The sequence below is a fragment of the Penicillium pulvis genome (assembly GCF_028828015.1).
Source record: "Penicillium pulvis strain IBT 33274 chromosome Unknown contig_12_segment0_segment0, whole genome shotgun sequence".
Classification (NCBI taxonomy): domain Eukaryota; kingdom Fungi; phylum Ascomycota; class Eurotiomycetes; order Eurotiales; family Aspergillaceae; genus Penicillium; species Penicillium pulvis.
The window spans coordinates 1,192,158-1,207,529 of record NW_026643072.1 but is presented as its reverse complement, the minus strand read 5'-3'; the positions used below and the strand labels follow the sequence as shown (position 1 = coordinate 1,207,529).

General features: G+C 49.2%; 5 protein-coding genes across 5 annotated transcripts; 1 reads left to right on the top strand and 4 right to left on the bottom strand.

Annotated features, from left to right (window-relative positions):
- Window positions 1–177: 177 nt before the first annotated feature.
- N7503_001672 (pre-rRNA-processing protein ESF1) lies at window positions 178–2,413 on the bottom strand (the record flags this gene model as incomplete). The annotated part of the gene is made up of 2 exons (XM_057061219.1): window positions 178–2,264; window positions 2,341–2,413. 2 exons carry the CDS (start codon window positions 2,411–2,413, stop codon window positions 178–180), a joined length of 2,160 nt encoding a protein of 719 aa, XP_056925181.1.
- Window positions 2,414–2,757: 344 nt separating this feature from the next.
- Window positions 2,758–4,532, bottom strand: N7503_001671 (uridine kinase family protein; the record flags this gene model as incomplete). Its single annotated transcript, XM_057061218.1, has 8 exons — window positions 2,758–3,241; window positions 3,301–3,532; window positions 3,590–3,631; window positions 3,688–3,801; window positions 3,855–3,897; window positions 3,965–4,109; window positions 4,175–4,302; window positions 4,362–4,532. 8 exons carry the CDS (start codon window positions 4,530–4,532, stop codon window positions 2,758–2,760), a joined length of 1,359 nt encoding a protein of 452 aa, XP_056925180.1.
- A 199-nt stretch (window positions 4,533–4,731) lies between these two features.
- Window positions 4,732–6,158, top strand: N7503_001670 (glucose-induced degradation complex GID8; the record flags this gene model as incomplete). The annotated part of the gene is made up of 4 exons (XM_057061217.1): window positions 4,732–4,874; window positions 4,929–5,008; window positions 5,213–5,408; window positions 5,631–6,158. Exons 1-4 carry the CDS (start codon window positions 4,857–4,859, stop codon window positions 6,156–6,158), a joined length of 822 nt encoding a protein of 273 aa, XP_056925179.1. The 5' UTR covers window positions 4,732–4,856.
- A 588-nt stretch (window positions 6,159–6,746) lies between these two features.
- Window positions 6,747–9,001, bottom strand: N7503_001669 (putative NADH-ubiquinone oxidoreductase 64 kDa subunit; the record flags this gene model as incomplete). The annotated part of the gene is made up of 4 exons (XM_057061216.1): window positions 6,747–6,763; window positions 6,840–7,571; window positions 7,630–7,780; window positions 7,841–9,001. 4 exons carry the CDS (start codon window positions 8,999–9,001, stop codon window positions 6,747–6,749), a joined length of 2,061 nt encoding a protein of 686 aa, XP_056925178.1.
- Window positions 9,002–9,629: 628 nt separating this feature from the next.
- Window positions 9,630–15,273, bottom strand: N7503_001668 (putative sister chromatid cohesion protein Mis4; the record flags this gene model as incomplete). The annotated part of the gene is made up of 4 exons (XM_057061215.1): window positions 9,630–14,590; window positions 14,648–14,784; window positions 14,842–15,031; window positions 15,111–15,273. The coding sequence occupies 4 exons, from the start codon at window positions 15,271–15,273 to the stop codon at window positions 9,630–9,632; spliced, it is 5,451 nt and encodes a 1,816-aa protein (XP_056925177.1).
- Window positions 15,274–15,372: the final 99 nt, after the last annotated feature.

The following is a 15,372-nucleotide window of genomic DNA, read 5'->3' as shown; positions in this document are numbered from 1 at the left end:
GCCCGGATTTATAACTTGCACAAATACTGTACAGTTTCGACATACATTCGGACCTACGTAAATCTTCCTTGGAACACCTAGAGCCTAATCTGCATTGAAAAATATGGATATCATGAGGTTTTTTTTGTTATCCATATATAGTGTTGGACTCTCTCTCGGAATACATCAATGAAACTATCATGCCTTCGATTGCCGTTTGACCTTTTCCACCAGGAGTTTCAGATCCGAGCTAGGATCCTTCTTCTGCTTCTTCTTGCGGTCATTGGTAGATACTACCTCGTTTTCACCGTCATCACGGGCGTGCCGGCGCTTGCGGCCCTCATCGAGCAGGGCCTTCATGCCGGAAGTAGCCTTGAATCGGGGATTGGTCGGATCAATGGCAAACTCATGGCTCTCAAATACACGAGCAAACCGGGGATCCTGGGTATCCACATTGAAGTCATCTTCAACAACTGCTTGCTTGGGCTTGCCCTTGCCCTTGCCCTTGCCCTTCCTCCGAGCTTGCTTCTCGGCCTTTTCGATCTCAGTCATGTCAAAGTGTTTGATTGTCGCCTTTTTGTCGTCCACCATTAGAAGTTCAAGCTCAGCCCGCTGAGCAGCAGAAGCAGCCTCTTCAGCAGCACGTTCCTCACGCTTCTTGCGTCTTTCCTCCTTACGAATAGATGCAGAAGTGACCTTGCCATCAGGATCTTCGAAGAAGGGATCGTTGAAGCCAAGGTCTTCCGCCTCTTGCGGTGCCTCGGCAGCAACCTCATCATGATCACTGGCAGCCCCCTTGTTTTCGTCGGAGGGTTCGCCTTGGTTGCCAGACTTGAGCTTCTCCTTTCGGCGCTTCTTGCGCTCGCGCTCCTTCCGCACGTATTTATCAATCGTGCTCTCCTCGATTTCCGGCTCGTTTTCGAAAATGGTGTCCTTTCCTTTACCGCCTGCGAGACCAGATGTAAATGTGACTTCCATCTCACCGACAGGACCCTTGGGTTTAGAAGAAGGAACAGGCTCTGCGCTCAGACCCAGCAAAGCACGCATGCGCTGTCTCTCGGCTTCCCGCTTCGATAATTTAACGCTTGTACCTTCACCCGCAGTGTTGTCCATCACTTCTACACCGCCATCTTCCTCATCCTCGCTGTCGGAGCTGTCACTTCCCAAGTATGCTTTTAAGTCATTCTCTTCAATGTCCTTTCGTGAACCACCAAATGCGCGTGCTTGCACTTCCTTTCGGGAATTGTCGTCCGCATCCCATGTCAACTTGACTTTACTGTGCTGCAGGGCATCTGTCACAAACTCGTTCGGTCTGTAGCCATCGGGAATCCGATTGCAGGAATCTCGGGGCTTGTCGTCATCGAAATCGGTGTCCTCGGGAACGAAACGTAGATCAAAGAAGTTGGCGCTGGATAGGTACTCTGCACCATCCACGAGATCATAGACATGCTTGGCACTATCCTTGGAGGAGAATGTGAGAACAGCATAGTAGTAGCGTAGCCGTTCCAGCTGATAGCGTCTCAGTTGTGTTGTGTTGAACTCCTCGCCCTCGTCGCTCTTCAGCAGAGACTTCTTAATTTCTTCCTCCTCTTCGTCGGAGTCAAGCTCCTCTTCATCCTCGCTCGCAGCTTCTTGCTTCTTCGCGAAAATCTCCTTCGGAGGGCCCTCCACTTCTTCTCTCTCCATACGCTCCCTTCCAAACTCACTGGGGTAGACATCGACCTTTAGCACACGCCCACCGGGCGGCAAGAAACTCGAGAAGACAGCCATGAGGTCCTCCGCTCGAATATTATCCCAGTCCAAGTTAACAACGGCTATCCGTTTTGTGACCTCTCCCAGAGGGACATCAGCGCGCTGTTTATCGGGGAATTCGAGTTCGTCATCTTCGTTCTCGGCCTCCGCCTCTTCTTCATCATCTTCATCGCTGGAGCTCTCATCTTCGGAGGATGAAGAAGAGAAGCCACCGTCGCGGGCAGGATCGTAGCCAGGGACGTCAACCCGCTTCAGCTCTTTTTGAACCTCGTCATCGTCGTCGACACTGACGTTGTCGTCGTCGTCTTCGTCGTCATCCTCGTCATCCTCGTCCAAACGGTAGAATTTTTTCAATTGCTGCTTGGTATCATCCCGAGCCAATTTGCGTCCATAGCGATCAACGGCGGCATTGCGAGAAAAATCCTTGTCATCAAGCATATGCGCAAAACGCTTGTCAAGTTTGACATGAGTCTGGCGCTTGCTGGGGAGACGATAACGAGGATCGGATTGAATGCTGGCAAATCGAGGATCGGCTGTAGAGTTGGTCAGAATTAGACTTTAATCCTCTCATTCGTGTATTCCGTTCGGCGCATAGTTTAGTGAACGTACTGATCACCTTGCCGGCTTCGCCTTTGGCTCCGCCAGCCTTCTTAGACTTTTTCTTGTCTTGGCCTGCCATCATGCTCTCCGACTGCTCAAATGCAGAGGAAACGGCTGGGAACAGGGAAACAGGAGGGGTTTTTGAAATATGTATCGCAAAATAGAAGTTGGAAGGTGATCTGATCGTCTGCGGACTGCGGACAATTTTCTTTTTTTCTGCCGGAGTTTTGGGGCGGTCAGACAGCACGTGCACTTATCCTAGAAGGGTCTATACATGGTTCAAGAGTCGATAAGCTCCAAAACACTGGGGGGTATTTGGGAATTCAATGCGAAGTTGTTCATGTTTTCATAAATCAGGTGTATTCGTGTACTTCAATATGTGTAGTGGGCGTTTATTTACTTTATCACCCAGATAAATGTGGACGATCAACATCCAAAGTAGCGCTTCTCCATCCACCGCGGCTCGCCATCCTCCTCAATCCGACCAACAATGATATTAATCTTAGGGAATACCGCAGCGAGGCGCTTCAAGCCCGTCTCTCCGGCTGCGCATGTCACGAAAACGATCTTTTCTTCTTGGACACCATGGTCAATCAAGACACGCACAGCCATGAGTGCAGCTCCTCCACTAGACATCTGTGGGTCTAACAGCAGGATGCTGCTGTGCTCCTCCAACTGTGGTGGAAGCTTTAGGTAATGTAGTTCAGGCTCCTGGCTAGACTCGTTAGTCTGGATGAGAACCCGGCCAGTGATGCAGTCGGGAATGCTTCGCTTCAGGGCGGTTTCTAAGCAAGAACCGCCACGTAAGATAGCAACAGCGGACACAGCTCCTCGGGGACTAAGACCCATATATTTATTCCCCTGTGGAGTTTCCACGTTTATTGGGCCATATTGGGTCATGTCCAAGGCTCTATACGGCGACCGTTAGCACAGGTGAATCGAATCGTTGACCAGGGGCAAGGAGTGTACCGCTCAATCAGAATTGAGGCAAGTCGATCGAAGTAGAAAACGAAATCAACCTCCTCAGTCTCGGGATTTTGTAGGATAGTGTTCATTCCAACAATCTGGGGGGTTGCAGGTAGTACATGAACGTTATGCGGCAGTTCTACTTTTGCAGCGATGAGCCCGAGCCTGTGGAGTTCCTCGGTATGCGCTTCAGACTTCTCTTGAAGCTTGCGTTGGATGTGTTTAACAACCATGTCTATAGACAATCAGAATCAAGGGCTTAAACAACCTTTAGAAGCTCGTGGATTCTTACCAATAGCCGTTAAGTTCTCTATTCCGCGAGGAATGATGATGTCTGATGAAGTTAGGCCTCTAGTAGATATTGTAGGCAGACGTTGTATGAGGACTTACCGGAGACTCCCCGTTGAGGTGCAACAAATTTGGTGTAGGACGGCTTGACAAAGGTAAACCACTGTTTAACGATGCCTTCGATATCCCGACCTCTTTCCTTGACATCGCGAAGTACTTTATATTTGATAAGTCATGGTTGCAAGGTGATACGAGAAGATTTGACCTACTCCGACGGCCCAAGCAGACATCCATGTCAGCCTCAACGAAGATCTGCATTTGATATTAGTATCACACCGCCCTGGAAGGGTAATATATAAGTAATAGCTAGCGAACTTACTTTGACATCTAGAAGCTCAGCAATTCTAGGGTCATGCAGTGCCAGAATACCCTCGAGGATCAACACTCGAGGCGAATACAGAGTGGTGGTCTGGGGCTGACGCTGATGGTCGGCGAACGAATAGACTGGGATGTGGCTTTTCTTTCTATTCATTCCGTCAGTCAGACCAAAGCAAGTGAATTATAAACTCTTATAACTAGATGTGTTTACCCTTTCTTTAAATCCTTGAGAGTTTCGACCAAAAGATCAAAATCAATTGAGTCTGGACAATCGAAATCATATTCATTTTGATGGGCTTTGTGGTGCTGCTCGGGAGTCAAAGTCTTGTAGAAAGAGTCCTATTACAAACGTCAATCAGACTAAAAGCCATTCTATAGATAGTTGGTGAGGTTCATACCATGACTAAAATCACGACCCAGGGAAGGTTTAGCGACTTGACGATCTCAGCGGCCACCGAGGTCTTGCCAGACCCGGAGCTACCTGCGATGCCGATGATGCTCAGGTCCTGCCATGGCGGAGAGTACTTCACCTCCGGAGTAAGCGAATGGAAAGGTGAGGTGGATTGCATGATCTCTAAGGTCCTCCACCATGTACTACTCAAGATCTGAAGTGTGTATGTCGTTTTCGGTTTATCTCCAACTCAATGATCGATTGGGCTTAGCGCGTGACCTTCGCTTCGTGGGTTACATAAGCGGAGCTACCAACTATTTCTTTCCGCTTTTTGCTTTCTTCCTCCGTTTCTTTTTCTCTTCTCTCTACATGGGCATTGGAAAAATTCTTCCTCCATCACCCTCTTCCAGCGTTCTGCCTTTACTCCATGGCTGTCGTCTCTCGGGTCGCCCTCAGAACTTGACGGATAGCTTCGAAGCTCTTATGTGGCACAGCTTGCGTCATGTCATCTGCTAATCTCGTATGCGTTCTGCTGTCTTGACAGCCTGGTTGCTGAGTTTTTAACACCGCACAGATGTCTCGCACACCCTCGACGACCACGCCGACCTGGCATCAGTTCGAGCGGAAGGTCGACGAGGTGAAGCCATCCAAGACGTGAGTTCACCTCCCCCTCTCCAGCGTTCCCCATTTCTCCCCTTTGGCCCTACGCTGTGATATGATGCATCTTGAAAACCAAGTTGGGAATCTCTCCGAAAATACATGAGGAGAATGTGTTGACTTGTAATCTGAATCACCTACCACAATTATCTTTTGATCAAATTGGCTTCGTGGTAAACATTGGCTAATGACAAGCTTCAGTGATATCAATTACCTGGTCATGGATTATCTCATCACCAATGGGTATCCCGCCGCTGCAAAGAAGTTTGCAATCGAGGCCAATATCCAACGGAAACCAGATCTGGAATATATTCAGGAAAGGGTGGAAATCCGGACCGCAATTCACTCAGGCAATATTCAGTTGGCCATAGAGAAGATCAATGACCTTAACCCTCAGGTAAGAATACTGTCTCTCACGCCACATTTACCACAATCACACCACACCCCTCCCCCTGCTGTTATGATTATCAACAGTTTCATGCACCACTCCTAGAACACCCTTCGGGGAGTTGCGGATAGTCAAACATCTTCAGTCCTCAGTATGAACAACAGCATTGATCACATTCAAAATCTTTTCAATACATGTCATTCTTGGGCCATGACTAACAAGATTGAATAGATTCTTGATAGCGAGCCACCTCTTCACTTCGCTCTGCTGCGCCTGCAGCTGGTTGAGCTAATCCGGGCCTGCACATCAACTCCGAATGGTGACATAAGTCCGGCCTTGGATTTTGCGACTTCGCAACTAGCACCACGTGCGACAACCCGACCCGACTTCCTCGAGGACCTTGAGCGCACTCTGGCGCTCTTGATCTTTCCCAGCGACAATCTGTCACCCTCTCTCGCATCCCTTTTAGACCCCAGCCTTCGTAAAGATATCGCTACGCGTGTTAACGAGGCCATTCTTCATGATCAAGGTGCTGAAAAAGAGGCCCGTCTACGCAGACTGGTGAAACTCCGTGCATTTGCAGAGACGAAGGCCCGCGCTGCCAAGAAGGATATCCCTGACAAGCTGGATATCGGCCTCGTTAGCGATACTCATGATAACAACAGCATCAACAGTAACAGTAACGACCCAAGCGCTTCCCAAAACAGTGCCGCTGATACTATTATGGCCAACAATGGTGATTCTTCCATCGCCATGTGATTCTGCTGTCCCCTTTAGAAATATTCCGGCGCTGTCTTCTTTTCTCTGAGCTTTTAGCGAGGCGCCTTGGTGTACCAATATGGACTTGTTTCGATGGCGTTTGGGGAATTAGGCCCTTCTGATCAATAAAAAAAAAATACAATACATGCTCTATTCATATGATCTTGAATCCTTTACTAGTTCTTGACAAATAATGATTCTGTAAGTAAAAGCCAAGCATGCCTGAACAATCTGTATGTATACCCGTGGGCCTTCCAATATCAATTCCGGTCCTTAGATACATACACTCAATTTCAAGTGGACTCCTGGAAGAATTTTCAACGGCTAGGCTCAATAATAAGGGCAAAGACAGATTGAGCGATTCCCAGGCATTGCCACCGATAACGGAGCCCCCACCCGTCGACTTTGAAATGGAATGCAAGACTTAATGAAAAAGCAGAACGCTCAACCATTTCCTAAGCTGTCGGTAAAACCTAGAAATCAATGCTCTTTGGTCATAGTTCAAAACTTTAAAAGAAATAGGCCAGATTGGACCCAGGTCGAGGTGTATGTATGTAGAATTCAAGTCCTGAGGATGCTGAAAGCTTCTTAGAAGCTCATGAGATCTAAAACAGAGAGTAAGAAGACAAACGGTTAGTTATCTGGAAAAGGCAAAGATGTGTTTTTGAGATAGAAACATACCTCTTCCGAAGAGGGCACGCTTAGCCCAGTCCATCGCCAGCATGCAACGGGTACGGAAGCTGACACTCTGAGCGAAGTAAATACTCCGCCACAGATACATAGTGACGACACCACCGCTGAAGCTTAGTCCACCAAAATCGAAAATAGCAGCGTTACTGATGTACGCAAGACTGCCAAGGTGCTTGTACTTGAAAGCACGGTAAACAGCCTCGTCAAGGTCACCGTAATCAATCTCGTTGGCCTTCATACCGGGAAGGGCAGAGGCGATCTTGGTCAACTTGCGGCCCAGGTAGGCACCCTGCTGGTTAGCGCGCTGGGCAGTTGCAGGGAGGGAGGTGAGTTTCGTGTCAATTTGGTGGAGAAGCTCGGAGAGCTCGCCGTAGTCGAGGGTTCCTGAATGGTCTTCGTCGTACTGCTCGAAGAGTTTATCCAGACGGCGAAGATGGCTTGAGGCTTGCGGGAAGCGCTTCTTCACTCTGTTGGCAACATCACGCCATTCGTGGAAGGTCAGATGGACCTTCTCTGGGTCAAGGCCCTTTTCCCAAGCAATGGTGCGGAGGAAGCGGATGATGTTCTCAGCAACATTGTTTTGAACAGTAGAGCAATCACCGATGGCGTAGACGTCGCCCAAGGGGGAACCAATTACACGGAGATGGGAGTCGGTTTCGATGGCGTGCTTGTTGTTCTGGCCGTCAAGTTTAGCACACAGAGTTTCGCATATTTTCGCGCGAGCTTAGATATATGCATTAGTATTGTGCTTTGATAGAAACGGAACATTAGTGGAACTGACCGACTCCGGTAGACCACAAACAAAATGCGGTAGGAATTTCCTTAATAATCTCCTTGCCGTCTTCCATCTGGCTGAAAAGGACCCGGTCATTCCTGACCTCCTTGACTCGGGCACCGGTCAAAACTTCGACACCGTCACGGTCGAAGCGACCCTATATATCATATTAGTCTTATGTCCAAAAACTTGGCCTCCAAATATTGATGGAATTTACCTCGGCGTATTTCGAAAGTGCCTCATCATAAGTGTTAAGAATATGAGTACGGCTCTGGATAATATGTACGGATATTTCATTCCGAACAATTTTGGGGAACGAATGCAGCAGATCTTCGTTGAGCAGATCGAATAGCTCGGCGGCAAACTCAACTCCAGTGGGGCCTCCACCACACACCACAAACGACAGAAGACGCCTGCGTTCTTCATCAGAAGTGGTGGGCAAACAAGCCAATTCCATGTTGTCCAGGACCTGGTTCTTAATCCGGCGGGCATCATCGATCGTCTTTAAAAAGTTGCAGTTCTCCAGACCCTTGACACCATGGGGGTTTGTGATGCAGCCAACACCAACAACGAGCTTGTCGTATGGCAGATAGAAGCTCCTTGCCTTTCCATCCTTGTCGACCTGTGAGACCTCCACCAGTTTCTCTGAAAAATCGACATCTGTAGCCTCGGCCTTCAAGAAATGACCGTTCACACGATCAACAATGCGACGAACCGGTTCCACGAGCGAGCGGAGACCCAAAGTGCCCACCGTAGCAGAGGGTAACATGGGAGTAAACAGGAAGTAGTTTTGGGGGGAAACGACTGTGACATGGTAGTCGCCAGGGTTCAGACTTTTGAGCAACGCAATGCTACCCCAGCCAGTGCCCAAAATCACCAACCGAGGCTTATCTTTCTGCTCGACCATTGACTCAGAGTCATAATCTCCGACAAGGAAATCAGCTATAGGCAGGTTCTTTGGGCCTCCATGGCGGGGGTTCAGCGCTAATTCCGATACAGGGATATCCACCGCACTGGGGGTTTCACGATATGTACTGGCATCGTAGATAAAGAACCCAATAACCCAGATTGTTGCGCCAGCAAAGACAATACCGCAGTATGAGAATGTCTTGCCAATAACTCTCATAATGCGAGATTTTCTGGTAGGCACAGCTTTTCCGGCTGCATTATCGGACTTGAATCGAATCGCGATTGACGCTTGCAAGGTTGGACCGAAAGCATGTCGTGGTAGGGGGCGGCGAGGAACGGTATTCAATGAACGTGTGAGAGGGAGTTTAGTGGTAAGATGCCCTCTTGTGCTATTCAATCGAGCCGATAAAAGCCCAATTGACCGCAGCGCAGGGCCGTCCGCACGACTCCGGAGCAACGCCGCGCTCATGATGGGGGAAGCTCAGGCAGCGCAGATCAGCTGTAGCCAAGGAGAGCCAGGTTAATTATCACCTGTTTTGCGGGCAAGCGAAACAGACAAGGCTACAAGATGATCAAGAGAAAAGAGCGAAAGAATAAACCCCAAAGATAATTAAAGGAAGTAAAAAGGTTCGATAACAAGTCAGCCAGAATTCCGGCGTACCCAGCCCAGATTTAGCTTGCGCTCCGACGTCATTCCTCGGTCACGTGAAGCCGGCATTCGGCACGCGCAGCTCAAATTGGCTTCACCCATTGTACGTGTGGTATAAACCAGATTTGCAGATTTGGAAATAATCAAGGCTACATATGTGAGATATGATTCTATTATTTACTCATGAAGTAGGGGTAATAGCAAAGCGTCAAGAGATACCGTCCGGCCCCTAGGTAAGCGCCGCCCGCATGCAGAAAGATGGCCTGTATCATGACCTCCCCAGTCTTGGTCAAAATAAAATGAAACGATAGCAACAAAAACCTCCATTCTCCGTGGAAAATCGGTATCACAAAATAAATAACCAACGCCACTCTCGCCTGAAATGCAAATGAAAATATGGTCGTCTAAATAGTAAGGGATTTGAACCGATTCGTCGTTCGGCGATCCGCTAGTCCCAATCATCGGGATCAATGCTGGATCGTTTCTTCCCAACAGAGCCTTTGCGGCTCTTGGGACGCTTACTAACGCTCGTACTTGAGACGGAGCTTTTTCGTTTCATCGGACGAGGCCCAGAAGCGACACCGTCCAAGTCATCAACATCCCCCGTAGCATCGGGATCTCCTTCAGCATCATCATCCCGATCTACCTTGAATTCCTCGTCGATGGCGAGCAAAGTAGAGAACTCTCGGCATTTTCTCAGCATGTCGTCCTCGCTATTCAGCGAATTCATGTTTCTCGCAATGGCATCCCAGAGCTTGTCACCAGTCACCCCATGCACCTTCGAGGCAGTCTTATTGAGCTCCTTGGTCACGGGTTTGCCGTCTTTACCATGGGAGGGAACTCCATAAAGACGGCGTAAGAATGTCCGTGCTTCCCACAGCATGGAAAGCGATGCAGCAGCGGTAGCAAGCGATCGCAGGGCAGCAGGGTTGACGGGCTGGGGTATGGTGGAGAGCATTGGCACGGCTGGAGCCATCTCCATCATGCCGCCTGGAGTCTCGATCATAGGAGGACCAATAGGACTAGGAAAAATGTCCGTTTCGATGGCATGGGCAACAACAGTGCCAGTCGACGAGACGATGCGTTCCAGGACCAGAATAGTGGGTACCAGTTCAGCTAACTGGCCATAATCGAAGTGAGCAAGATTTTGAGCAATGAATCTTGTCAGTAAGAGATGTTCTGGTGGATCCCCATTGGAGTTAAGTTTCTTCAATTCAAAGTTGACCTTGCCACAAAGGTTAGAGAGAAACTTCTTCTGGTACCGGCTATTGCTGATCTTGACGATTTCGAACAATGGAGCAAGCTTTGAGACATAAGGCCGAGCATATGCACCTGTAGAGTCACCGACAACATTTTTTTGGTAGTAAAAGGCCTCCTGCACGGCGCGCATGTATTCTCGCTCGAACATTGATTCATACTGGGAATGGAGCATCTTGTGGGTGTCAAATGCGATCTTGGCGATGGCAGGTATCGTCGATGTCTCCAGAGAGACAAGAACACCAGCGCACTCTTTAGGGTGTACCAATCCTTGTCGGTTGATGCTTGCAATGAGTTCAATAGCGGTGAGGGAATATGTATCCTGTCTTGACTGTGCTATCTTCAGCATGTTTTTGAGGAAGTGCTGGGCGATCAAGGCAGCGGCACCATCGTTATCGCTAGCCTTGAGCGATCCTCCAAGTCGAGTAGAGTCCTCTTGAGAGCCCATATCTGAGGTCGGCATAACCGACTTTTCGGACTTCCCCTCGTGAATGGCGAAGAAATCTGCAAATGAGCGAAGCACGATATTGTGCAAGCTCGGGCTCTCTTCCCTAAATACCTGCGCAAAGGTCTTGCGCGTAGGCTCACGACCGAACTGTGCTGGCCAGGATTGGCAGATGGAACCTAAACTCTCAAGGGCCATAACTCTCAGCTCCAAGGGTTGATTGTGATAGGTGAAAGGAAGAATAGAATCGACCATCAAACCAGCCACATCGCCGCCATTCCACGTAGGGAATGAGTTCTTGAAATGATTGACATACTTTTCAAGATCACAGTGGCGTCCAACACAACCAGCAATTCGAATATAGCTCTTCGCTCGAGCCAGAATAGCAGCATTAGTAGCCGATCCCACATCGACGCTCTTGTATTGCTGCAACGGTTTGAGTACAGACACAGTCAGCTTCACCAGTCTGTCAGTATTCTGTAGAACGCCATTGATGGTCCACAGACATGCCATGACCTCATTTAGCTCTGAGCGAGCCAACTTGGCCACACTCTTAAAGAGGTCATTCTGTACCTCCTTCAAAAGAGTATTGTGGGATGTCGACATGTAGGGCAAGACACAGCGATAGATGACCACAACGGAACGGAAGATGAAAAGATCATCTGCGGTTGCGAGGTGGCCAATGTAGGGGTGCAAAGCCTCCAGCTGATCTGAGCTGAACAACTTTGCATTGGACTTGGCGAACACGGTTATCGTTTGCAAGAGTGCCTGTTGAGATTCTTTGCCAAGCGCATCCGCATCCTCAACGAGGCGTTGGAACATGATGGAAACCATAGTTTTGCACACTTTGAAATTCATATCTGCCGACTTGGACTTTTCCGAAAGAACGGCCTTGAGACAAGTGCTCAGTGAATCAAGGGCAGTCTCGCTACGCTGGACGAGACTAACAATGAGCCCAACTTGCTCTCCAAGTGCCATTTTGAGTTTTGGGGCATCAGAAGTCGAATTAATGGATTCGTGGAATGGAACCAGCCAAATTTCCTCGAAGGTCTGCCGAGCCAAGGTTGCAACGCTTTCCTCCAGATCACCAGTACGTTGAAGAAAGCTATCAAGGATGGCCAACTTCAAATCCTGCCGAGAGGTTTTGTGGTAAAGTTCTTTCAGCAACCCAATGCACCGTTTACGAACACCAGCGGTCTGGTCAGTTGCGCACGCAAGAATACAGCGACAGCCTTCTTCTTCGAGCTTTGGTTTGAGCCCAATACATTTGGCGATAAGAGATAACGCAGAATCTCGAACCATAGGTGAAGCATCGGTGGTGCAGCGAAGAATCACTCGCATAACAGAAGCATCTCTGTCAAGCAGGTTGGGGTCTTTCTCGAGCATGTAGATGACACTCTTCAAACTTCGGCTGCGAACTTTGGCCTGCTCGCTTGCAATAGAGTTTAGCAAAACTTTGAGAATGGTGTCAAAAGCCTTGCCAAAACTTGAGTTCAAAACGGTTAAAATGTACGCAAATCGCCCGTGAGCATTGGAGATGGTGTCAAATTGCCTGTGAGTCTCCAGCCAACGTGGATCAGAGAACGATCGTGACAGAAGAATCAGTAGCTCATCCGTCAGGTCATCATGTGCCAACATCTCTTTGTCTTCAGGATTATAATAGAGCATGCAGACTGTCTTTGCCCATTGCGCGAGATAGTAACCTCGTGCACTGGTTAGTTGCCAATTGTCAGAACTTCGGTCCTGCGACAGATACTCCAGGGCCATCCTGTATGGGCCTCGAGAGGTGATTAGATCCCGTGGATGCAAGGCTCTGGAGGAGGACTCCTCGAACTGGTGCTTGAGGAGGTCGGTAAGATCGCTGTCTGAGTCCTCCAGGGCAGGCAGCATGTGTTGCGCAGTAGCGATCAGATCGGAGATTGCGGATCCCATCCACCCCAGAAGCTCCAGGGCCATGCTCTTTGCTGTTGCTGGGCTCTTGTCAAGGTCTGCAATACCGACCATGTGTGATGCCATGATTCGAAGAAGCAGCTCAGCAGCGGGCCAATCGGTCGACCCGAGGACGTTGATTAAGTCTTCAGTGAACAAGTCAAGGATGTTTCGGAACGGCTGATCGCCGCTCTTGGTGGAGGTCATTGCTCGCTGGACTATGAACTTCACAATGTATTGCGCACTGCGCACTGCATTGTCATATAGTCGGTTAACTTTGGTCGCTAGGCGCTCCAAAGACTCGTCTACTTCGTCGTCATCATTTTCATCATCCCATCCACCTTTCTTTACACCGTCGCCGTCACCCATCAATTCATCATCGTCATCGCCTTGAAATCGACGTTTGGCTTTGGAACGTGAAGGTGTTTCTAGGGCAGTTGTTTGCACGAGCTGGAGCACTAGTGCAGTAAGAAGCTGTATATTCTTGCCGTCTGCAAGTTTAAATTGTCTGGCACTTTGACGTGTGGAGGGAAGCTTCTCCAATGAGATCAAGATTTCATCCAGGATGAAGGGTCGCTGGTCCGGGTATTTAGAAAAGATCTTTGCAAGCACATCCATTACGGCACGTCTGGCTGGTTCATATTTTTGGAACCCGACCGCAGAGTCCTTGTCGTTGTGCGCATTTTCAACAAATATCAGCTTGGTCGCAAAGAACTCAGCAGCAGTGATGGTCCCTTCAGAGACATCGATGCGCGATAAGAAATCGGCGAACAAGGTCAGAGCTTTTTTGCCTTGGTGTATCAAGCTTGCAATGATACGCTTCTGGCTCGAGAAGAATGCGAACAATCCACTATCTTTGCCACCGGAGCGACATTCCACGGCAGGGATGATGCAATGGTCAAAGACCTGGTTCAGAACAGTCGGGATAGCTTCAATAAGATCTTCTGGACAGAGATCCCGCTCCGTCCGACGCCCCGACATTGTCTGTAAGAGAGTTCCAATTGCAAGCAATGCATTCTGGATATCCTCGATTTTTGCCACCCACTCCTGCACCTCTGTTTCACTGGATGAGTCATTGAGTCTCAAATCTGGCGCTTGAGATGCAATGATGGGTTTTTCACAAAGCTTTTGTATCCGAGTGAGGTAATCTGATGGAATGTCCTGCAGACGATCAAATCCAACCACTTTTCGGATGGCCTTTTGCAGACGGTTATGTGCGTCAGTAGACAAGAGCGCACCATGCACGTCCAACGATCTTGCGCTCACGAAGATCGGATTCGGTCTGTCGGCAGATGGAGCAATTGCTTGTTCAAGCTCAATCTCATCTTCTGCTTCAAGTATCTCATGGAGAAGGTCTTGCAGCTTCAGCAGGGCATCATCAGCCTCCGCCTTTTGGTCTCTGAGGCGAATTGCACTCATAGATCCCTCCGGGTCTATAACAACCTTTGGCCTTAACGGGTTCACTTCCAGGTTCTGCTCAGAGAATGTGGGTTTTGAAGGCGATGGTTTCACTGGTATAACCACAGATAATTGGCTGGACGAGCGTTGAATCGGTTGAGGCGGTTGAGACGGTTGTGTCGGTGCACTCAATTGGTTTGAGGTGTAGATTGACGTGTTCGAAGCAACTGCCTGCTGATTCCACGCGGCAGCGGTGTCCCTCACGGCTTCTTTTGGCTCCGATTTGACCTTTTCGGTGGCTTTTGGTCTGGCCTTTGGCGTACTGGAGTTGATTTTGGGAGTAACTTTAAGGGCGGTCGTTGGAGACGATACTTCAGGATCTGCGACTTGATCAGCGAACTGTCCAGAACAATCCCTCGTGCTCATCTTTCTCTCACATCGAAAGGCTATATCTGTAGAGTCGAGCATCATTTTGGCAAAGGAACCGAGTTGATTGCGACCAAAGGGACGGCCATCGGGGACAGTCGATTGCGAGGTTTGGCTGCGGTTAAAGGCAGTGGGGAGCTTGAATTTGCTGAACGATTTCCTTTAGTCAAAGAAAAAGTGAACTAAGCTGAGAGTTTTCACTTACAATTCAGTTAACTGGTCGCCATCCAACAATTGCTGAAGGTATTCACGGGATGTTTCCAAGCGACTGGACTCGTCCTGTCCGGACTGGATCTCCGCGTCCAGCTCACTCAATGTATTGCGGCCCGCTTGAAGGACATGGTTGATCGAGGTAGTGGTTGATGGCCGGCCAACATCAGGGCGTATGATGCAATCTACAAGTCAAATTGCTTTGATCAGATCCTGAATCTCTGGGCCAATTGTTCTGAAGGTTGGGTAATAAGGTTAACAAACCAAGACCAAAGACAGGCGCGCTGGACATGGAAGAGTACTGCAGCGCCTCATCGACCGACAGCGGTCGAGATCGGTTCGACAGTGACATATTCGGTGCATGAGCGTGCTGCGACTGGGGATAGCCATTAACGATGACCTGCACGGCGGGCCCATTCTGTTCCATGATGGGCGGTTATCGGAGACCCGGAAAAGGAGGGCGCTAGTCACGGGAGAGAAGACCTGCTCGGGGCAGAGTCATGGCAGATGGGAAGCACATCTACAA